Raw genomic sequence first — 24792 nt, forward strand, 5'->3', positions numbered from 1 at the left:
GATGGAGTTTGTACATTTATGAAAACCAAGGGGCACAACTCGTGTGCCTTTTCCTCTAAGGAACTGTGACTAGTATGTCGTGTGAGGTCTGCTAAAAAGTTGGAGCCTGTACAGTGAGGATATTTGTCCCCAACTAACTGCTGTTGTTACAAGCAATGTGACGTAGCTGCCAGCAGTCAGTTAATAGCATGTAAGTGATTTTTTTCTGCTTAATTATGAGTAGATGACCGCTATTCATTATTTTAGTACAAATCATTGTGGATTTCTAATATTAGGCGTATGGCGCAGCGTCTGATTGTTCCTATCAACTGTCAAATATATTCCAACAAGAACCCAAAGGCCAAGATGATATACAGAAACGTAATTAAACGCCATATATTTCATGTGGTCCACAATGACCATAAAGTCTGGTGGTCCACCACTCCACCCTGAATGCATTTAAGATGAAGACAACAATAAATCTAGAGCAATTTTTTCAACATTACTCTTTCTTTAATGTTATTACCAATTCATTTTAATATCTCTGCCATTTCCCGGAAGGATAATCTGCGAGAAAACAGCTTGGTGAAGGAAAAAAATAGAAATAATTTTCAAATGTTATCCCGTTCAACACTGGCAAACATGCCACGTCCGCCTCGCTCCGGAGCTGCTGATCAGACACCTCTAATGTCCTCAAACCTTGACACAAAAATCGTCATGGACATTAGTTATTAGCTCGAGAACTCCATGTAAGGTGCAGAAATTAGTCAAGTGAAGAAGAACATCTATATCTAACCTCGCTAGGTGCTACTTCTCGAAATATTTTGAGAATATAGCCCTGTTTCGAAATAAGAGGTAAGTTGTGTGGGAGTTAGTAAGGTCAGTAGATTAAGAATATAGCTTTTTGAATGAAAATTATTACTAGTGATAAAATAGAAGGCATTTTTCTAGATTAAAAGATGTTTAAGGAGTTTCATGTAGTTAAACTATATTTTTGCACTTAATGTTATTCTTTGCTCTATGCCATCAATTATGAAGCTATTGAGAGGATCACATAGGAATTATTTTTATATACTTTATTTGCTATCCCCGATGAAATATTTTGTATATATGTTCACGATATTTGCACTTTCGCATTATAAACCAAAATTCATACATTCTGTACCAATTTCAATTTATTATTGGTTAATCTTGAGGGAGTGGTTGAACATCTAGGTAGGCTGTCAGCCAGCTGTCTTTTATGTCAAGATTCAAACCCGGCTTGTGAGACTGGTTGGTTGCAATACTGACATCTGCTTTATGGAGGGTTTGGGGGTTATTGGCTGGAAAGTCAAATGCTGTAGTACTCATTGTCTTATTTTCATTTGATTCCACCCTGTTACTGAATTCATTTCTTTTGTATGAAGAAAAGTGTTCATAGATTTCAAGATTCATACAAATATCTTATGATGAGGAAGAGGATAATTCTAAATTCCAAAAAGTGCACCAGGGCTGTGGGAGGATTGTACATTATATACACCTGTTGTCTCAGAATGCCAAAGGCGTTGCTAATTTCATGAAATTTTCAGGTATCTGAACTAATTTCACTCTGTTCCAAAAAGTTTATTCTTAAGAGAAAAGGGACCTTATTTTTTATATGATTTTCAGTTGGCTTTGCTTGGGCAGGCAACATCTATCAGTTGTATGTTTATGTTATTTCCAGAGTATAGCAGCCTCATTAATTCATTTCATTAATCTAACAGCATTATTTGTCATATCTTCTCTTATTGTAAACCAAGAAAGGATTGTACTACTGGGTCATGTAATGAGCAGTGTGGTAATGAGACAGAAACCTGTTGATGAAAATATTTAATGCATATATAGAAAGCAAAATTGTATATTGCTGTGTTTTATAGAGAGAGTTCAAAAGAACTTTCCATATGACATTGAGGGAATTAAACACAACATAAAAGATTGAGAGAATTTAAACTACACATTCTGGAAAGGAGAAAAACACCATTATATATGAAGAGAGACTTCATTATATTGTCCAAGTGTGTAAAGAGTGAGTACTGAAGCATTTTTAGGAAGAGTGGACAGGTAATTTAAAAAGTTCCAGATGGACACTAGATGGAAAACTATATAGTGTTTTTGGTATCAGAAAGCAACAATATTGTAAACAAGCAGGATTCACTATGTACTTTTTGTGCTAACCCTACCTCAGACAAAATCTTGTTGTACTTTAAGATAGGTTGCTGCTTTTTCTTTTTTGTAAATATTGACATCTTAAAAGAATAGAAAAGATCACAAAACCAGAAGATTATGCCCCCTATCTTTCAACAAGGGTATGAAAATCAGTTAATATATCACTAGACTAATTCTGGTCTTATGTTTCCCTCAGAACTGTGGACGATTCTTCATCAATTACCATTAATTCTAAGATTTGTGTATGGAGACCCTCATGTCAAAATCAACTCAAGAAATCATGTTAGATAATAACAGTATGGTGTTGGATATGAGGCAAGCAGTATTCAGCCGTACACCTTTTTCGTATAGGGTTGGAAACTCAACTCTTCATGTTCAGGTAATATTTTCTCCAGTGCAGTATTATTATTGAGAGTGTCAGTGACTGTATGCATGCATGTATAAATCCAGAGTGCTCTATTTCTTCTCTTCCTTTAGCTTAGCTCCTGTAGATCAAGTTCTGTATTTGCTGCTCACCATTAGACCCTCTCCCCTTACTTTATATGCATCCTTTATTGAGGAGACTAAACTGATGATTCTTATTGCACTTAATGAGTGGCTGATACTAAAAACTGTTCACCATGGAGGAGGGAAGAGAGTGCGGGGACCTGATAACAACCCTATGGCTTCTAAATCAATGCCTTGTCTACAGTTCTTCATGAGATGCAGTGCCAGAGTAGCCAGAGGCCATTAGAAGAAGTTGGTCAGAAAGGATACAAAGGACTGGTTTAGCATAAGATCTATGGAGGGCTGAATTAAATGAATCAGAGAAATTGTCAATGTCAGCAATTTACAAAGGTGTAAAGGCTACTTCTGAAGGTATAGAAAGTTCAGATGGGGCTTCACAAATGAAGAGCTGTCTCCCCATACTGTACAAGTAGGTAAATACAAAACTATTGATTTTCTAAGGGAACGTGTATTAGAAAATTAAGTTCAATTTTCATTATGTAGGTTATTGTTATGGAAGTTACTGTGAAATTTACAATGGAGTAGGGGCATGGATACTTTAACATCAGATACAAAAGGAAGGTTAAGAGATGTAGGACTCTAGATAACAAAAGCGGAAGATCATGTAGGTGATGGGCTGTGGAGAAGATATAGGTTGCACTTCAACCAGCTATCATCTGTAAGGCTTAATAGAGTAAGGAATGTGTATGGCAGAATAAGGTACGAGAAACGGAAATGGGATGACATTGTAGATAAGGCTGAGATAGACAATATTTTCCATAAATTCATCAGAAATAGATTGTCATCCAAAGAGCAGTTAATCAGGTTAAGGGATTTGGAGGGAAAGTTCTCAAGGATGATATAAAGATATACAAGCACTTGAGTGACAGGTTTATCAGTTGTTTTCAACTTTCGACAGTGTAAGACATTATGAACCCCCTCCCGACGTATGTCCAAGTTCCATTCTGACCAACTCGTCTGATCTCGAAATGGATGTAAGTCGAACACACGTCAGCAAGGCACGTAGAATTCGTGTACATGTATAGCATTCTTTTATCCTACTCAGTTTCTTTCATGATTATCTTGTTTTCTACGAAGTAGCTTTGTTATATATGTCTTATTTAAGATTCTTTTGCTCATATTTCATAATTTTTATTTTTTTATTTATGTATTTTTTTCCGGTTGTATGTATGGATGGTCGTAGGTCACATAGGTAGGGGATCAGGTTAACCCCAAATGCAAGTGACATGAAATGCGGAGGGTTGGTAAAAAGTTGGATTTTCAGGCAGGAATAAGGTAGAGACTTCTTTTAGGGATAGATAATTACCTTGTTGAAGGAAACAAACAATGCATGTCAGAGGAGCCTTCTGAAAATGGGTTAGGGTCACCACTGGCATGTCATAATGATCTTGGGCCTACTAACATCCTTATTAAATGCAAAGTAATGGGAATGGGACACATGGAAAGAAGGCCTTGATACAAATATCTAGCAGGAAATAAGCTCCAGGAAGGGACACAGGAGTGTGCATTGTTTCTAATCTATTATAAGAGCTCCATCTTTGGAAAATGTTAAGGATTCAGACTGTATGTTGGCAGATATTAGAATCACAATTAAGTACTTGGATGGTGAAATATTCAGGAAATTTTTCACATTTTATATTGGACCAAAACTAGATATGCTTTGCAGGTTTGGTTACTACATTTGAAGAAGCCAAAGAACAGACTAAGTCCAGAAGAGGGCAAGAAGTCCTATCGTATTACTGGTGTAAGAGTTTTGGGTAGATTGAATAAACTGAATGGTGATACTGTGAATGCTAGCATATACAAAACTTTAAGAATTTGCATGAAGAGAGAAAATGCTTAAGAAACAGGGTACCATAGGTGTAGAACTTGATCCTTGTACTGTACAAATAGGTAATTACGAAGTTCATTGAATTCTTTACTCCTACCATTTATCTTTAATAATCATAACAAAAATTAAATTTTTTTTTTTTTTTTTTTTTTATACTTTGTCGCTGTCTCCCGCGTTTGCGAGGTAGCGCAAGGAAACAGACGAAAGAAATGGCCCAACCCCCCCCCCCATACACATGTATATACATACGTCCACATACGCAAATATACATACCTACACAGCTTTCCATGGTTTACCCCAGACGCTTCACATGCCTTGATTCAATCCACTGACAGCATGTCAACCCCGGTATACCACATCGCTCCAATTCACTCTATTCCTTGCCCTCCTTTCACCCTCCTGCATGTTCAGGCCCCGATCACACAAAATCTTTTTCACTCCATCTTTCCACCTCCAATTTGGTCTCCCTCTTCTCCTCGTTCCCTCCACCTCCGACACATATATCCTCTTGGTCAATCTTTCCTCACTCATTCTCTCCATGTGCCCAAACCACTTCAAAACACCCTCTTCTGCTCTCTCAACCACGCTCTTTTTATTTCCACACATCCCTCTTACCCTTACGTTACTCACTCGATCAAACCACCTCACACCACACATTGTCCTCAAATTAAAATTAAATTAAATTTTTTAAAAATATCTATGTTACACTAATTCTTGACACTTTTTATGATGTTAGCTCTTTTGAAGACTGGAATTATAATTGCTTCACTTCGCTCTTGACATTATTCATTCCCTTAAAGCACTTAAAAATGATAATTTGATTGGTCTCTGATTTATCTGCGTGTGCTTTTGATGTCTATTTTGAAATAATATTTTTTGTGTATATGTATATTTTTATGCATACTTATGAACTTATAGCTGTGATTACACTGATACTTTTCATTTCAGACCAAGTTTGTAATGTTAGTTGCAGCAATTGGTCTAGTCTCCCTCTTGGTACTGTTTATGATCATGCCAACTTATCACGTAGGCAAAAGCAATCTTACTAATGATCTCTGGGGACATGGAGAGGAGCATGGCCATGGTCATCATCATCAGCGCAACTGGTTTGCTTTTTATAACAGGTAATACATTGTTGGTCTGTGGAATATTCACAGTGAAATGATAATCCAAGTGAACCTGAGTAGCTTTCACAGAAATATAGGCAAGTAGACTTGAGTAGCTTGTATAAAATGAACAGAAACCAACAAGTCTCTCAGGTATCCAGGAACTGACTATGTTAGATGTACCTTCAATTATGGGTATGTGACAACTTTTATGCCAAATTCATTGCTGCCTGTTTATAGTAATTGGTATCTTTTTTTTGCAGACATATACAGATAGAGTTAAAAAAGTTATTTTGAAGCATGTTTGAGTGTGGGTCTTTTACTTGCAGATGAGATGCTGCTTTTTGTTATACTGTAATTCTTTTCAATGACTTTTTTTTAAGGTGGTTGATACAAGTGATCACTCTGATAGCTGTTTGTCCATCTCTTCATTGGTAAAGTCCACTGTCCACCTAGTGGGTGTTTGCAAGCAAAACTGAGGTGCTGCTCTACAACTTTCCCTTATAATAGTACCCCATCACTTGCACTTTCTCTGCTATCATTCAACTTCATAAACTTTTGTATACTGTCAGAATTCACAGTCCCTTCAGTTTATTCTATTCATGAATTATCTTGATACTATGACAGTAGTTCTTCATATATTTTCCTGCATCTCATTTTTAGTTTCATTATATGGTCTCTAGTTACTAATTCTTTCCATCTTGAAAAAAGGTGTTCTGTCAGATTTGTCAAAATGGATTAGAAACTTGAAAGCTAGGACTAGGCCTCTCCTTACTCTTTCTCTTTTCCATTGTGGGAAAATATACAACCTCTAACTCCTCTCTGTATCTTGATTGTGCTCACTTACCATCTCTGTGTCTCTCTTTTCAACTTCAATCTTTGTTCTTCGTGTTTTTTTAAATATGTTCACCAAACTTGAGATGTTTGTTCCAGTTTCATTATGCATAACTGTATTTTCTAATTTATGCTTAAGAGAAAATTGTTCATGATTGATTTTCATAGTTATATATCTACTTTGAGTTGGGGTTCCACTCTGATTTCCCTTTATGTCCTCATTAACCACGTCAAACTCGTTTATTACATATTCAATTCTTGACAATTGGTGTGTCATATCTGATGTTTTCAGTTTCTTTGTTAATGTGTGTAAAGGTAAAAATCTAGAAATAGGGGTGTATCAGCTCTGATTCTTACATTGTCAGTGAAGTGCTGATTTAGGACATTTTACCTTTATACTTTCTAAGAACTTATGTCTCCTTGACTCACTATCTCTGTAAGAATCTAAATTCTTCCAGTGTGTTTCTCTGCCACTGAAGTCTACCATTATTAAAACTTGTCTGTTTGTGCTCAAGCATGTGTACTTGTATATGTACATAGGTTTGTTTATCCAAAAAATATGTTAACCCGAGAAGTTTACAGAATCAGTATAGATATTATTATCTCTGTTTCAGTCTATGATTTTTTTGAGAAAAGGAAATATTTATGGTTGCAACCTTATACAGTATATGGCTTTATAAATTTTCTTATTGGTTTCAGCTGTATGTGCAATCCAGGAAGTTTTATTCTTAATGTCTTATATTTTTTAAGTAATGCTATTTTTCCAGTTGTTGTAGCAATTTAAAGTTTGTTTGATTTTTACTGGTCTTATTGTTTGCAGCACTTATCCTCTAACTTCGCCCATATACAGTGATCGAGGATACATCAAATACCGTATAGCAGTTGTTACTGACCTTGATACCAACTCTAAGCACCCAACAGAAAAGAACTCATGGATCAGCTATTTGAAAAAGGTACCTTATTTCTCAGTACTTCCTTAATTGATGAACATTACTTATTGTCCTCAGGCATTTCAATTCCAGTGTGTCCAACCTCTTCTGTTCTTTTACACTGAAAATATGCGGTGGTATATTGGACCCTATCCCTGTTTTAGAATCAGTCATGGTACTGGTGTGCTGATACCCTGTTTCTAAAAGAGTGCCTGTTTCCTTTGAAGAACTAGGGTATGTGAACATTCTTATGAGCTCTGAGGAATTTAGAAGTTGACATTATATCCCACCTTAGCTTTTTTCCTTTGATTTTAGGAGTGATGGCTTTCCTCTTCTCATTCTGGTTTGTTGGCCTTAATTTGACACCATTCTTCACACGCACCATTAGGCATTTTATCACAGCCGCATGTTTCCATAAGTTTGCAAACTCCAGATTTTGAGTTGGAGGCAGTGGGAATCAATGCCCTGACCATATGGTCTTAGATTGGAATGTTTAGGCACATATATATCTCTAGCTGAAGGTTGGACATTTATCGTTCTTGCTAAAGGTTCCATTGGAGTTGATTTTCAGACTGACAGGTCCCAGGGTTTAGTGGGCATAGTGTCCCCAGAGTGGGTAGAATATCCTTAGTGCAGAGGACTAATGTGGATGCGTCATTCCCCATTTGAGAGCCCTCTAAGTCTCTTAGAGAATCATCACTAATGATAATGTGCCAAACTATAATATCTTATGATTTCACTTTCAGGGCCATCTCACTGTAAGTGTAGAGAACCAGGAAGTGACTGTTGATTGGGACAAGGATCTTATAACACTGACATCAAACATGGCATATGGAGGTCGAGGGATGGAACTGTCAGAACTGATTGTTTTTAATGGCAAGTTGTATGCAGTAGATGACCGCACAGGCATTATATATGAAATAGACCTTCAAAGCAACAAAGCAATTCCATGGGTTGTTCTCACAGATGGAAATGGCCGACAGGTAAAAGGTATAATATCAGATTCATGTAATATTCATCATAAACATGATATAATCCTGTAAGAAGATTCCACCAAAATTTTTTATCTCCACAGTGAAAGTTAAACTCTTCCTCTCAAAGTTATGGAAAAATTTTATGAAATTCTTTAAGTACACTGAATAACTACTTGTGGCTGATGTTGGTAGACATTTAATGTTTTGCTGGTTCACACACATGCCTTTTCATTTTACACTCAGTTATCATGCTTTCATTTTCCATAACTTTACTAGGTTAGTAAGAGTTCATACTGCTGGACCCTAGTTTTACCAGACTTTATATCAAATGGGTTGTAAAGGGAGCTTTAGTATCTGTCCTGATCAAGGTAAAGACCTGTGATTTTCAAAATGTTGCAAGAGGGAAACACATCTTCATATGATGAATTTGATCTTAGCAATGGGTGGCTGAAAAGTTATGAGCAATTTGCCTAACCTTTGTATCGTAGCATTGACATACCATATGAAGATGAGTTCTGCTCTTCCAAGCAGTCCTTTATCAACTACTTCTTTAAATCCTACACACAGCACATGAATTTTATCTACAGCTCTTCCAGCTATTTTCTCCACATTTTTGGTTAACAGAACAACTTGGATGCTATACTCATGAAATAAAGAACATGTTCACAACTTTCATTCTTCTCAAACTTACCATTTCATGACCCACCTGTTCTTGTGCATGTATCCATGACACATGTTACTTGAAAAAGTGCAGATTAGACCATACAAAATTAGCAATGAACCTTTCTATGCCACCTGTCAAGAGGACCTTAACACACTGGCCTACCCAGTTCTTTTCAGTCTTCACTTGGACCTCATCTCCATGTTATAGTTCAGCACTACACCTGCAGTGAACTCATACAGACCACCACAAGAACAGTGCCACCCCATTCATTATGAACATCAGTGATCATTATTTTTTTTTATGCATGCTAACCATATCCTAGTTCAATGAGGTAGCACTAGGAACAGATGTAATCCCATGTCTTTTACATCACTCCAGTTTGCTTTGTCCCTTGCATGCCTCAAACCCTTCTGCATGTCAGGACCACAACCTTCATTTTCCACTTCATCATCCCACCCCAATCTTGGTTCCCCAATTTCCTTGTTTCCTCCATTTCAGACATGTATATACTCTTATTCATCCTCTCCTCACTTGTCCACTCCATATGCCCAAAACATTTCAGCACACCCTCTTCAGATTTCTCTTACATACTCGTATAATCACATCTCTTTGCCCTATCATTTCTTATACAATCGACCCTTATTAGACAATTCAGTTTCAACGCATCCTCCCTCTTCTTTGTATTTTTGTTTAAATGCCATGCCTCACATCCAGGACTGTTGCCCCCTTCACCCACCCTGTGGCTCACCTCAGTTCCTTGGTTCCATTTACTGCCATATCTACTCGTAAGAGTGTAAAACAATCCACTTCCTCAAAGTTTTGATTATTCAAATTCACACTAAATAACCTGTCCCTCCTCACTGCTAAACCTAATACCTCTGCTTGTATTCACATTTACTCTCAACTTGCACCTTTTACACACACTGGCAAATAATATTTTTTGATTCCTTGTGCTTTAGGGAACTTCTCCCTGTGGGGTGGTTGCCACTGAGGTCTCCAGTTTCCCAAATTCGGGCAAAAAATCTGACATGTTTCATCCCCTGCTCAATTTTTTGTGTCATTCTTAATGTATTCCTTTACTTTTTCATTTCATCACAGCCCAGTGTCTTTTCTTCAGCCTGTCATTATTTGTCGTCTTCATATGACCAAAAGTGCTTCAAGGTATTTCTCTTAATCCACTCTTTTGTTGCCACACTCAAAATCTTTTCTCTGCCAACATCTATATATTTCTACTTTACAGATTCCATCCCATCCGTTAACACTGCAAGCACCCATCAGTTAGCCTATTTCAGCAGCCAGAATTCTAGAATTGTCTGCTCCATTCCATGTTTGTTGAAGAATCCATAGTAAAGATCCAAATTTCCAGGTTTCAAGAGTGAATGGGCAACAGTAAAGGATGAGACCTTAATAGTTGGTGGTTTGGGCAAGGAGTGGACTACAAGCTCTGGAGAGTTGGTCAACCACAATCCACAGTGGGTCAAGACTATCACCACAAGAGGTTACATCGAGCACCATGACTGGACAAAGAATTATGAAAAATTGCGGGAGTCTGTTGGAATTTTCTTTCCAGGTAAACATACTGTGACACAGTAACTAAACTTATGTATGAAAACCCTTAAATTTTTTTTCTTGACTACTTGAAGCATGTAGATAAGACAGTCAAGTTTATTGTTGCTAACTGGACCTTAACACAGAACACTTTTACATCAGTGGGTCAGACATGAGCCTTAAAAAACTGTGAAACAACCATCAGGTTGTTGCATTACATTAAGATGACATTGAACTCGAGTTCAAGCTTCAGGATTTTGCTTTGAAGAATGTGTATAAGAAATACATGGAAAAACAGATGGATTTGTATTTAGCATTCATGGGTCTGGAGAAAACTCATGATAGGGTTGATAGTGATGTTTTATCATATGGTGCAGTCAGAAAGCTGTTAAGAAGCAGTGAGGAGTTTTTATCAAGAGAGTAAGACATGTATGCTGGTAGGTAGAGAGGAGGGGTGAGTGGTTCTAAGTGAAAGTGGGTTTGTGACAGGTGTGTGATGTGCCTGTGGCTGTTTAATTTGCTTAGGGATGGAATGGTGAGGGAGGTGAATGCAAGGTTCTTGTATGCAGGAGCAGATGTGAAGTCTGTAAGGGTTAGGGGTGCCAGGGAAATGAATTGGTTGTTTGCTAATGACACAGTGCTGGTTGGAGATTTGAGTGGGAAATTGCAGAAGCTGGTATCAATTTGAGAGAAAGTTGAGAGTGAATGTGAATAAAAGCAAGGTTATTAGGCATAGCAGTGAAGAGAGACATGTTATTTGGAGTGTGAGTTTGAATGGAGAGAACTTAGAGGAAGTGGAGTGTTTTAGATACTGAGAAGTGGGTATGGCTGTGAATGGAACTATGGAGCTGAAGTAAGTCATAGGATGGGTGAGGAGGGGAGAGTAAATGTCCTGGACATGTTGAAGATTGTGTTGAGAGATCTCTGTCTGGGAGGGTAAAGATGTTTGAAGGAATAGTAGTCCTAACAGTGTACAGAAGCAAGGCATGGGCTTCCCATGCATACATACAGAAGAGGGTGACTGTGTTGGAAATTAAATGTATGAGGACAGTATGTGGTATGAGGTGGATTGATCAAGTAAGGAATGATAGGGTAAGAGAGAGATGTAGTAATATGAGTATGGTTGGGAGAGCTGAAAAGAATGATTAAGGAGAGGTTGACAAAGAGGATATGTATCTCTGAAGCGGAGGTGTCAAGGAGAATTTCAAAAGAAATTCAACTACGAAACCTTTCATTCCAGTTGCATTTTCACATTTCATCTTACACAAGGCTTTCATCACCTCTGTTTATTCCTACCTTGGCTGGATAACCTTAGGAACAAACAAATAGCAGCCTCATTTGCTTATATATGCGGTATGATTAAACTTGAATGGAATTCCATGTCCAAGCATGGCAGACCATACAGTGTTTATTACATGTAATAATCATATAACTCACAAATTAGTGCTGGAAACTCCTTAATATTGTTTTACAGAAACATTCTATAACAAGAGAGATGCATTTATTATACAATTAAGTTTTGGTTTGGTCACATGGAGAGAATGAGTGAGGAAAGATTGACCAAGAGGATATATGTGTCGGAGGTGGAGGGAACGAGGAGAAGAGGGAGACCAAATTGGAGGTGGAAAGATGGAGTGAAAAAGATTTTGTGTGATCGGGGCCTGAACATGCAGGAGGGTGAAAGGAGGGCAAAGAATAGAGTGAATTGGAGCGATGTGGTATACCGGGGTTGACGTGCTGTCAGTGGATTGAATCAAGGCATGTGTATAGGGGTGGGTTGGGCCATTTCTTTTGTCTGTTTCCTTGCGCTACCTCGCAAACGCAGGAGACAGAAAAAAAAAAAAAAAAGTTTTTCAAGAAATATCTAGTGCTCCATGTAAATGAAGTTTCCCAGATAAAAAATACAGGTATTATATGATTGGACATTGTAAAAATTGAGAAATTTGTAAGATTATTTGCAGTTTGGTAGTATGTAATACCAGTGACAGAAAGGATGTGTGAACATGTCCTAAGAAAAGTTGTAGGAAAATTTCTTGTTTTCATCTGTATCATTTTTCTTTTCTTATAATTCCTCTACACAAATCATACATTCATATATGCTACTTACTACATCAGTTTTTACACTTTACCAGGGTACATGATACATGAATCATGTACATGGGCAGAAGGATTGCAGCGATGGGTGTTCCTCCCACGAAGAGCATCAACTTCCCGATATGATGAGAATGATGATGAACATCGTGGTACAAATCTCATGCTTGAAGCCACAGAAGGATTTGAAAATATAAAGGTAATTGATATTACTGCAAAGTAAATCTTGCAACTGTTGTACGTAGTACCTATATAGTACTTTCTAAGTGATATTTGGGTGCCCCCTAAGTTACCTGCTTTTATTCTTGACCTTGATCAAGCCAGTTTCAGTGTTGGTGTGTCATTTGATATTGTGGGTCATATCTGAGGTCTGCATGCTGTGCATGTCTCCTTTTCATAAAGTAAGATATATTAAGTGTATTGTTCTAACAAGTTTAGGTTTTTTTAGTTGTAGATTGTCACTGAACTTTTCAGTTGGTGGATTGATTCAATGATCAGTCAGGCTGCTCAAGACCAGTAAGATAACTGTAAGACTTTATTTCATATATGCATTTAGAGGTTATTGTGTTTCTGAAAAATTTTTCTCCATGGTTGAGTATGGGCATTTCAGATGTTAGGCAGCTGGGTGAGCAGTGATGAACAACCTCTTAAATGTTTTTGGTGTATTAATCAAGAAATAGTTTGAATTCTTAGGACTCTTATGTCTTGTATATGTTGGCCATAAAATGCTTGTATATAGGTAGTTAACAATTAAATTTCCCATAATTTTCTATCTTGGGTGTGGGATATTCACCTGATAGTCTTTCCGGACTAATAGCATTGGTTTTAAGTTTTCCATGATTTTTCATAACCCTTTCAATCACATAATGTTTCATAAAGTTAGGATGGTCATGATTGCATGCAACAGTATGACTGATTTCATCAAATTTCCAAGAAAGTAGCCATTTTGTATCAGAATAGGTAGAATCTTTGGTTGCGTGTACTTTCTTCCTTTAAGATATGTTAGTAGGAAAGAGATTTGACCTCTTTCAGATAGTTTAGTTTCTTTCTAATCACTTGGAGTGCATATTAATCCTCACTGTTTTTCAGTGGGCACCAGTGTATTTCTCTTACCTCAACACAATATGTGTTTAGAGATTCAGTATTTCATGTATTTGTGTATTACATTATTTACCTTTGTCATACTTTGTTATGACTGACTCTCTTATCTAAGTACAATTTTTCTTTAAAGATAATTCTGTTATATCATCATATCTGCTCTAAATTCTCTTGGGTGGATCAGTATATATAGCATTTCAAATTACTCTTACACTCACAACCTCAACCCAAGCCCAGTTTGTTTAAATGAAACATAAGGTTCCTCTCTTTTAAAAGTGCTTTTATGTTTTTTGCTTTGCACTCTTAGTTGATTTGTAAGATAAAATCAATGTCTGTGGTCACATTACTTTTATATACAAAATGCTTGTACTGCACTGAATCCCAAATTATTCCCCTGGTATCTTCATTTGAAATATCCTAAGCTCAAATCAGTTTTCACACTACATTTATCCAACCAACAGCCAGGAGCCATACTACATAGAAATTGTTGCTTTTCACAATCATAGAAATAAAGTAGTGTTGGATCTGTTTAGTATTTGGAGAGATGATCTCATGGGTACACCACTGTTTTTGGCATGTGCCATCCCTATCCAATAGTTAAATCTTGTCTTAAGTGCTCAGATAATCTCTTGTGTCCTCTGTCTTCCTCTCCTTGCTATATGTACAGCTATGCATCATGATCAACCCATTGTCTGCTATGCTTAATCCATGACTATACCATTCCCAGAGAATTCATCTGCATCCCTCTCTGATGATTTCTTCACATTGCATATCTTTCTCAGTTATTTCTGAATATTTCATACTACTCCTAATTCCAGATCTATTACACAAGTTATCCAGTTCTGCTCCCCATATTATTATGTCCTTGTCTGTATATACATATATGTAGGTTTCATTCATATCTGTCAGTCAGGACACGTATTCCATCATATAAGCTTAGACAATTTTTCCCGCCATAGCTTTCAGTGCATCTCAGTATTATCTCTGAAGCAAGACTTAGTATTCTAATTCAGCTTTCACATTACCATCCTTACTGAGATTTATCTCCAAATACTTGAATTCATCCACATCTTTGAATTCTTCACCATTCACTCTGATATTATAGTGCACTATTATAGTGATCATATGGAAAGGATGAATAAAGAAAGAATGACTAAGAGGATCCATGTATCAGAATGTCATGAGGAAGCAGGAGAGGGAGACCAGGAAGATGAAATTATGGAAGTAAGTTGGCTTTATGCCTTAATACTTGGACCTGAAAATTCAAGGAGGTGAGAGATGTGCATTGGATTGAATGAATCTAATTGTTTTGGTATATGTAGGAACATTCTGTTGTTGGGCTGAACTTGGACATGTGGAGCCATCATACTATACTATAAAATAATCTGTGGAACTTGGCTAATGGTTTCAGTGCATTGTTCATGATTGCTAGAAACTAGATAAGTGTAAATGAGGTCATAGTTCATTTATTCCTATCCTACTTTGCTAGCACAGGAAAGGCAACTTGTTACGTAAAAGAAAATTAACTTGTAAAATATTGGTGGTATATAGGTGATATACTGCTGTGAAAGGAATTAAGCATCATTAGCTGAGCCACATCCCTAAGTTTTCAGTCCTAAGATATGTGGTGGATGATTAAGCTTCAGCTGGATTACTTTAGCTTTTTTATATGTGTGGAAATTATTAATGCATGTTTATATGGAAAATCTTAACAAATCATCTTCGCAAGTAATGTGGAAACTATTATTGCAAAAGTGTATGGTTTAGGAAATCAAATCAGTTCATGTACACAAATGTTTTATGTGATCTAAAGTAGTTATTTTCCTCCAGGTAACACATGTTGGAGAAAAGATTGCCACACATGGCTTTTCAAGTTTCAAGTTCATCCCTGGAACAAAGGAAAACCTAATTGTGGCCCTGAAATCAGAGGAAGTGAACGGAGCAGTTGCTTCTTTTATCATGGCCTTTAATATGGCAGGCAAAGTGCTCTTGCCTGAGACAAAAGTTGGAGATTATAAATTTGAAGGAATAGAATTTGTATAATACAGGGTATTAGTTATCATTATTTAAATGCATAAGAAAGATACAGCTTTACCTATGTTAGTATTGGAATGCACAAAATGTATTTTATATTTGTATGGGGAAAAATGATATAGTGTAAGCTCACATCGTCAAGGTTGTGATACCTTGAATTGTTTTTGTTTTGTAAAATTATTTCTGTTGCAAAACAAACAGGGAAACATGCAGTTAATGGTAGTCAGCATGTGTGACGATAATGACAAATGATCTCACTGATTTCTACAGTGAATTTAAGAACATACATAGAGGAATATGACAATATTCTCAGTGTTAAGAAATGTGTTTGTAAGAAGACAGAAGAACTGATTGGAGGAGAAGCAGCAGGAGATCTGAGTGAAGACTACAAAATGTAATTTGTTGATCTCTGTGCATCTCTTTGTATGTACCTAGTCTGCCATGTCGTGAAAAATATGAAAAACTGTAAAAGTTAATTTTACAGTATAATTTTTTTACTGTACGAAGTTGTGTAATCTTTGGTGTTTGTGAATGTAATTTTCATTATTGTTACTGTGACCAGTTATAGGTCAGATAACTCAGGGCATTATTTTATTGTGAATATTTAGTTTTATTGAAATGGCCTTGTTTGACAGTAGTGTAAATTTCTGTTATAATCATCCCAAAGATTTACCATTTTTATTGTAAATACATTGCGAAAATACTCCAGTATTACTTCGAATAATTGTGCATGGTTCCATGTATATACATATTCATACATAAATTCATGATGGTTTTGTTACCTTGCATTAGCTATCATACTTTCCATAAAAAGAGATTGTGGGACATTTCTGTTCTTTTCTTTAAATCATCTGCTTCTTGCACTCTACTGACTGCACTCCTTGAATAGTCAGAGGATGCTGTTTTCTTTCTTGTCTTGTTAAAGTTCATATTAAGCCTTAACTCCTTCATTCTTTCTGAAAAGTTAATTGTCACACCCACACCAGAAATTGAAATTCCCAGAATTATAGTGTCCCTTACAGAATCTCTTTCATATGTCGTTGGGGGAAATACCCAAAAAGTAGTACACTTTTCTTTATGTTGATGAAAAATGGTGTATTGTGTCATGGGTGATGGCATAAATCCTCCTGATGTATGTAAGTGTATGATGATTATGAGTTTTTCAATGTGATTTTGTTTTACATATACCTAAACAGTACACAGTTTTCATACCAGGCATGATTTCACACATTCCATTCATATTTACATATTTTTACATACATATATTTTTTACGTTTCATACACATCATTTATATATTTACATGTTATTTACACAGACATAACATTATATACATAAATAAATGAGAAAATAAATTTGTTTCTTGATGAAATGTATAAAAATAACACAAGAAGTATTGCATAAATCAAGTTTCCCATGATGATGATGCTGTTACTTTGACGAGGTAGCGCAAGGAAACAGACGAAAGAATGGCCCAACCCACCCACATACACATGTATATACATACACTATACACTCAACGTATATATACATACCTATATATCTCAATGTATACATATATATATATATATATATATATATATATATATATATATATATATATATATATATCTTTTCTTTCAAACTATTCGCCATTTCCCGCATTAGCGAGGTAGCGTTAAGAACAGAGGACTGGGCCTTTGAGGGAATACCCTCACTTGGCCCAATTCTCTGTTCCTTCTTTTGAAAAAAAAAAGAGAGGGGAGGATTTCCAGCCCCCGCTCCCTCCCCTTTTAGTCGCCTTCTACGACCGCAGGGAATACGTGGGAAGTATTCTTATCCTATCCAGGATAATATATATATATTATATATATATATATATATATATATATATATATTATATATATATATATATATACACACAGACACATACATATATACACATGTACATAATTCATACTGACTGCCTTTATTCATTCCCATCGCCATCTTGCCACACATGAAATAACAACCCCCTCCCCCCTCATGTGTGCGAGGTAGCACTAGGAAAAGACAACAAAGGCCCCATTCGCTCACGCTCAGTCTCTAGCTGTCATATAATAATGCACCGAAACCACAGCTCCCTTTCCACATCCAGGCCCCACAGAACTTTCCATGGTTTACCCCAGACGCTTCACATGCCCTGGTTTAATCCATTGACAGCACATCGACCTCAGTGTACCACATCGTTCCAATTCACTCTATTCCTTGCACGCCTTTCACCCTCCTGCATGTTCAGGCCCCGATCACTCAAAATCTTTTTCACACCATCATTCCACCTCCAATTTGGTCTCCCACTTCTTGTTCCCTCCACCTCTGACACATATATCCTATTGGTCAATCTTTCCTCACTCATTCTCTCCATGTGACCAAACCATTTCAAAACACCCTCTTCTGCTCTCTCAACCACACTCTTTTTATTACCACACATTTCTCTTACCCTTACATTACTTACTCGATCAAACCACCTCACACCACATATTGTCCTCCTCAAACATCTCATTTCCAGCACATCCACCCTCCTGCGCACAACTCTATCCATAGCTCACGCCTCGCAACCATACAACATTGTTGGAACCACTATTCCTTCAAACATACCCATTTTTGCTTTCCAAGATAATGTTCTCGACTTCCACACATTCTTCAAGGCTCCCAGAATTTTCGCCCCATCCCCCACCCTATGATTCACTTCCGCTTCCATGGTTCCATCTGCTGCCAAATCCACTCCCAGATATCTAAAACATTTTACTTCCTCCAGTTTTTCTCCATTCAAACTTACCTCCCAGTTGACTTGACCCTCAACCCTACTGTACTAATAACCTTGCTCTTATTCATATATATATATATATATATATATATATATATATATCGTAGAAGGCGACTAAAAGGGGAGGGAGCGGGTGGCTGGAAATCCTCCCCTCTCGTTTTTTTTTTAATTTTCCAAAAGAAGGAACAGAGAGGGGGGCCAGGTTAGGATTTTCCCTCTAAGGCCCAGTCCTCTGTTCTTAATGCTACCTCGCAAATGCGGGAAATGGCGAATCGTATAAAAAAATATATATATATATATATATATATATATATATATATATATTTTTTTTTTTTTTTTTTTCTAATCGATAGATTGGCATGCAAAAGTCAAAGAAAATACATAAAGAGTAATATAATTACCTCAATGTTGGCAGGATAAGAGTGCTGAGTAAGTGGTAGGAGATGTGGCTGACACAGCTGACAGCTAAAGAGAAAATGGATGTCACTGAAGTCTTGTGTCTTTGTTGTGAACTTAGTATATCAGCATTGGTGATAATTAGCATGAAAGTTTTTAGAAATTCTGCACAGCATGCACTAGAATTGAGATGGAGGAGGGGATGTGGCTGGCACATCATCTAGGGCAATCCTTCTTCACCATGAGATGAGATGGAAGGATATGGATGTCCTGTTTGTTTTTCCTGAACTCTATATCACTCTCCATTTATATTTCTTGTATAGTTACAGTGTTGATGGGGGGGTACATTGCAAATTGATAACACTACACACTACAGTAAGACTATGCTTGGAAATATAAAAGCTTATTGCAAGTCATCTGTCATGCTGAAGTTCTCCATCATCTCAGGATTACTTCATGAAAATTAGGTGCAGCTGTTGCACAATCTGTTCTATGTGACCACAGAAAGGTCAAGCATATGAATGGGAGGAATTTTAGAATTAGGGTCTGCTAGCTGCCCTACTTACCTTTTGCTGAAATCACTCTTAGTCACTTATTTCTTCACTTATCACTTGTTCTTCACCCACATTCAGCAGCTGACACATGTAATGATAAATGTTCCTCATCATATAGGTTACCTTACACTTGAGGTGTTTTCTGCAGGATTGCTGTATGCTTAACTTGAGAAGTCAATGGGCATTCCTTTACTATGGTGTTTGTAGGTTTACTAAAGAGAGAATTTTTGCCCATACCAGCTGACAGAAGAAGCCATCATATGCTACTGTTGTTGCTATAAATAATTGGATTTTGAAATGGGCAGAAAAAGTTGAAACATCATATGGTAATGGCCACTGTTTCAGGGTTAAAGTATATATCATAATTAACAAAGTAGGATGAACTTACTGATTAACCATCACAGACTTTACGAATGGTACTATGACATGACAGTCCACAGTCTTGAGTTACTTATATTTTAATAACTTTTGGTAATCTGATACAGTAATTCTCTTGTTTCATTATCCAATTTATTCCCATTAGAATGCAGAAACATATGAATACATTCCTTATTCCCTCTTTATTTATCCATCTATATCTCTGATGCCCATTCCAATTGGAACTCCCTCAAGGGGATGGTCACAGCAATATAGTCTCCATAACTAGTGAACTCCAGTGCCATTTCTTAGCCTTTATTCCCTGACCCTTCACAGGCAACTGGTAGGGCAACTGTAGCAAAGTGTTTGCAGAGGCTCCTACCTAATGTTCCTGCTGACTACTCCTACTTGTATTGTGTCAAGCATAAAACTTATGCTATATATATATATATATATTTTTACCTCGGCATAATTCTTTGCTTAAATTATTCAGATTTAAGTCATCGTAAGCCGTATTTTTCACTTTATTTTTCTTTCCTTGAACTCCATGTCTAATTCACTATTTCTGTTTTATTAAGGTTACTTTATCTGGAGCTTAGGAGCCATCCATATGTCAGTATTTTCATTTTTTTGTAATGGTTGACTTAAATGCAAGCACTTCACAGATGTGGGAGTTAAACAGCCTTGCAAAATGTTTTGGCAAATGTTTGCAGTGTGAATGTTAGCTTTCCAGACTTATGTACATATTTTTTTGTCATAAAAATGCTTGAAAGTAGTTATTTCTAAAAGATTTGTACTAGCCACTTTTCATGAAATGTAGGAAATCATTCATCAGGTGTATATGTAGTGTACTTGATAATATACTGTACACGATGCAAAAGAAAATTAAATTACTGTTATTTTCAAATTAAAATCCGTTATGTACTTGCTAGTTGCAGATTATTTTTCTCATGAAGTGATCCAGAAATGTAGAGGTCCATGATATTGTTCACAATGGCTAAGTAATTCAGAACTACTCCAAACTGTAGGGTCTTCTAGAAAGGTTTAGAAAATATTAATATACAGTAATTTGATGCAAATTCCAAAATGCTTATCTGAATGAGTGGATTCATTATATGATAACCAGATGGTAATACCTAGTATTTTAATGATTTTTTCATTTTGATTAATACATAGAAGCCTTCAGATTGCTTTGGAAAACAGGTAAGCATTCATACAAAAGCTTTGTAAGCCACATCCAAACATTGCAAGATGAAGTTGTAAAGTTACCATGTTGCAAAGTAAGCTGATTTTCAACCTCTGTTATATTAGAAGTTTTTGATAAGACGTTTTCTTCCAATCTATTAAAAGGTGATCATGTCTGCACACATGCCAAGGAGGTCAGATGCTTGCCAACTAATCCCCATACATAAATGAAGACATACAACAACCAACTTTCATATACCTTTCACAATAATTCATCCATTTGCTTGGCAGGATATATATATTTCTGATTGCTGGGGTGATACAGTTATGTATGTATCTATATCTCAGAGGCCTGTTCCTTCAGGAACTCCCTCAAGGTGGTGATATATATTTGGAAAAGTATCATGTTGTGAAAGGTTAGATAGAATTGGAGTGATGTGTAAAGGGGCTGACGTGCTGTTAGTAGGCTGAGTCAGGGCATATGAAATAGTCAGGGGAGACCAAAGAAACATTTGTGAGCCCTATCTGTGGATAGGAGGTTATGCTTTTAATGCATTATACAAAACAACTAGAGAGAGGAGAGGGAATAAAGCCATTCATCTTTTCATGGTGCTATCTCCTTAACACAGGTAATTGTGAAAAGAATGTGTTGATGAGCAGAAAGGTTGTGCTGGCAATATGAGAAGTATGAAGTGAATATGGCAGGGTAAGTGATAAGGGAGAGTGTTCAGGGAAGGAGGGATTGGTAGTGGTGAAGGAGGGTTTGGAAACCAAGGAGGGAGGGATTGGTATTAGTGAGGGAGAATGTAGTATCCCTCTGCAGGAGTGAGAAAACAAGGGCCTGAATCTACAAGCGTATTATAGAAGTTCACTTGCTTAGTAGACATACGTTAATGTAACATTATTTCATTCTTTAAATCCACTTAGAGTTTATTACTCCAACACAAGGCTACATTGCTATGCATAATCTCTGATAACAGCATTCCATGAATGTCTGCCCACATTCAAATGCTGTCTTATCTCAGATAGGTACATAGTATTGTCTTTCTCATTTGCATGCAACTTTTTAAGTAATCCTTTTTCCTTTGTCCATTATGCTTTGTGGTGTAGTATTCTGTATCCTCTGAGGCCTGTTTCACACCTCCATGCCTTTGTGTTTAGTTTTCTTTTTTACTCAAATATCCAAACATCTCAGAGAATCCAGAATTCTTATTTGTTTTCCATTCTTTCAGAATTAGTTATATGTTCTGTGAGACTCAACTATTTTCTTTGGAAGCTGTGATCTTGGAAAACACACATTCACTTTTAAGACAACTTCTTTTAGCATTTATCCAGTTTGCCATGCGTTTGAGTTTTACTTTCTGTTCCCCATCTACAGTGATTGTCTCTCAAATAGTGCATGTTAGTCCTGAATACAGTATGAAAAGTTCCATTACATTTGGTACATTTAGTGAAATTGACAGAGATGTTTATTTATCAAATGTCATATCAGTCACAGATTTATTTATCTCCTTTTTCTTTACATATAATACTATGTTTGTAACATATTGTGATGTGATTTGTTTGACAGGCATCAAACAATATAGCAGTATCTATTTTTGTATGTGGTTTGATTACCCCATTTTGTTTGAATAAGACTTGCTTTTTCAGATTTTGCAAAAACATCAGTACGAATACCATAAGAACCTTAGGGTTCTGTGGTTTGGTGATTAGTGTTGCTGATCAAATGAAATGATTGGGCCTTTCTTGGTGTGAGTCCTGGGTGCAGTTGACCTACAGCCAACCCAGCTGTTCATCTTACTCTTACAGTTGTTCAGTGAATGGGTCCCTGGATGCGGATGGGGTATATACATATACTTATAGAGAGGGTGTGTGTATGAGATGGCCATGATAAGTGTACTCAGTAGCCCATGCTATCTCATCAACCATGAAAATTAAGTATTGCATCTATGTGCACCCAGCATTTGAACATAATAGCTTACAACCAACTTCTCTTTTTCTAACAATTGATATTTGCTCACAGGTTGACTGGCTAAAGTTCTTTGTATGTTTTTAAATATCTGTGTATGCTCATTATGTCTCCATATAAAGTGGTCCTCTGTTTGAAGAGTGAATTACAACTGCAGGTCAGAGGGGATGTGTTGGATGGCATGGGGATACGGGATGACTTCACAAGACACTCGGTTTTTTAATGGGAGCATTTTTTGTAACCGGTTTGGTGAAGAGGCAGTGAAAGGTGACTGTGCTGATTGATTAGTTAGGATTTTCAATGTATGTATGCCTCAGGATGGGCAGAATGCATGTATGATGCTATTGTATAAGGGCAAGTGTTTAAATTGTAGAGTGTATCTGATGAGTTGTACGGAGGAGGAGTGACTGAGAGGGTGAAGAAGGCATGTACAGAACAGACTGGGGAGGAGCAATGTGGTTTCAGAAGTGGTACAGGATGTGTGGATCAGGTGTTTGCTTTAAAGAATGATTGTGAGAAATACTTAGATGAATGGATGGATTTGAACGACATTTATGGAACTGGAGAAAGTATATGATAGGGTTGCTAGATATTCCACATGGAAGGTCTTAAGACGATCAAACGGCGGTCAATTGTGAAAAAAAAAAAAAAATGTGATTATGTGCTACAAAGTGGTGCCCGGTCTCTTAAATTACAGTATTATGTACCACGTCTTCCCTCTTATGTGTCTACACACGCACACACACTATCCTAAGCCAAGTACCCATTTATTGATCATCCCTGAAGGGAGAATGAACAGCTGGGATTGGCTTTGGGCTGTCTACTGCGCGCAGAATTCGATATGCGTCACTTTGGGTGTAACAGTAAGAAATACGGAGAGTATTATATGGATGAGGAGACAGCTATTTATGAGTCTGAAATATGGAGGAAAACCAACTTTCTTGCTATGGAGACATGGAAGATGCTGAAACCCAAAGCCGCTTGGAACTAATATATGATTCCGTCCCAATAGGAGGACCACTTAGACGACCCAGGATGTATTGGAAAGAAAACAACGTTTCTATTATAAGGAAGGCAGGTCTCCAATTGTCAGGTGCATATCACGAAGCACTTACGATTAGGATTTATGTTAGGCAATACATTTTATGCAAGAGACTGATATGATGTGAAACGCCAGACCTACTTGTCATGAGTTACTAAGGGACAACCAGCATCATTAACGTTAAATTGCTTTTAAATTACCATCTTTTTAATCATATTTCTAACTACCAGTTTGCGATAGTACATATGATTGTATAGGCACACAGGTGGTCTGGTGGTTCTATAAACACATCCTTAACATTAGGTAAAGTTTATTAGATTAGGACATACCTGTAGGGTAGAAAATAAAATCACAGTGTTTTGTTCATTGTTCTTATGGTATGTCAGATGACCAGGTCACAGAGTGCTGCCCTAATATGAAGACTTGAAGACTTTCCAACAACCAGCTCCTTCCTGCTCCTGAAGCAATAACCGTTCCTAAGTTGAGGAAACAGTTTTACCAGACAGAGATAGTTTGTTACGTAGCTCAACTGATGGAAACAATTAAGGAAAGGGACGAGTTTACTTGTACAAAGAACTTTTTTTTTTCTGTTTACGTTATTGTCACTTTTTTCTTCTCACAAGTAACCTGTTTAAGATGGAATGTGCTTTTGGTTTAATCCTATCTTATTTCAAGTACACCGTTTGGGTCATATCGTTGTGCCGATAAGATTTAGATGTTGTATCAC

At 36.8% G+C, this 24792-nt stretch overlaps 1 protein-coding gene across 2 annotated transcripts; it reads left to right on the top strand.

The window, feature by feature from the left end:
• Positions 1–694: 694 nt before the first annotated feature.
• On the top strand, positions 695–16539 carry LOC139753266 (soluble calcium-activated nucleotidase 1). 2 transcript variants are annotated; one of them, XM_071669526.1, is made up of 8 exons: positions 695–834; positions 2360–2542; positions 5450–5625; positions 7262–7394; positions 8117–8360; positions 10375–10578; positions 12689–12846; positions 15576–16539. In XM_071669526.1, exons 2-8 carry the CDS (start codon positions 2408–2410, stop codon positions 15786–15788), a joined length of 1263 nt encoding a protein of 420 aa, XP_071525627.1. In that variant the 5' UTR covers positions 695–834; positions 2360–2407; the 3' UTR covers positions 15789–16539. The 2 variants fall into 2 exon arrangements, with proteins under 2 accessions (XP_071525627.1, XP_071525628.1); XM_071669527.1 differs by having other exon boundaries at positions 7292–7394; positions 15576–15921.
• Positions 16540–24792: the final 8253 nt, after the last annotated feature.

Source organism: Panulirus ornatus, chromosome 14, assembly GCF_036320965.1.
Source record: "Panulirus ornatus isolate Po-2019 chromosome 14, ASM3632096v1, whole genome shotgun sequence".
Taxonomy (NCBI): domain Eukaryota; kingdom Metazoa; phylum Arthropoda; class Malacostraca; order Decapoda; family Palinuridae; genus Panulirus; species Panulirus ornatus.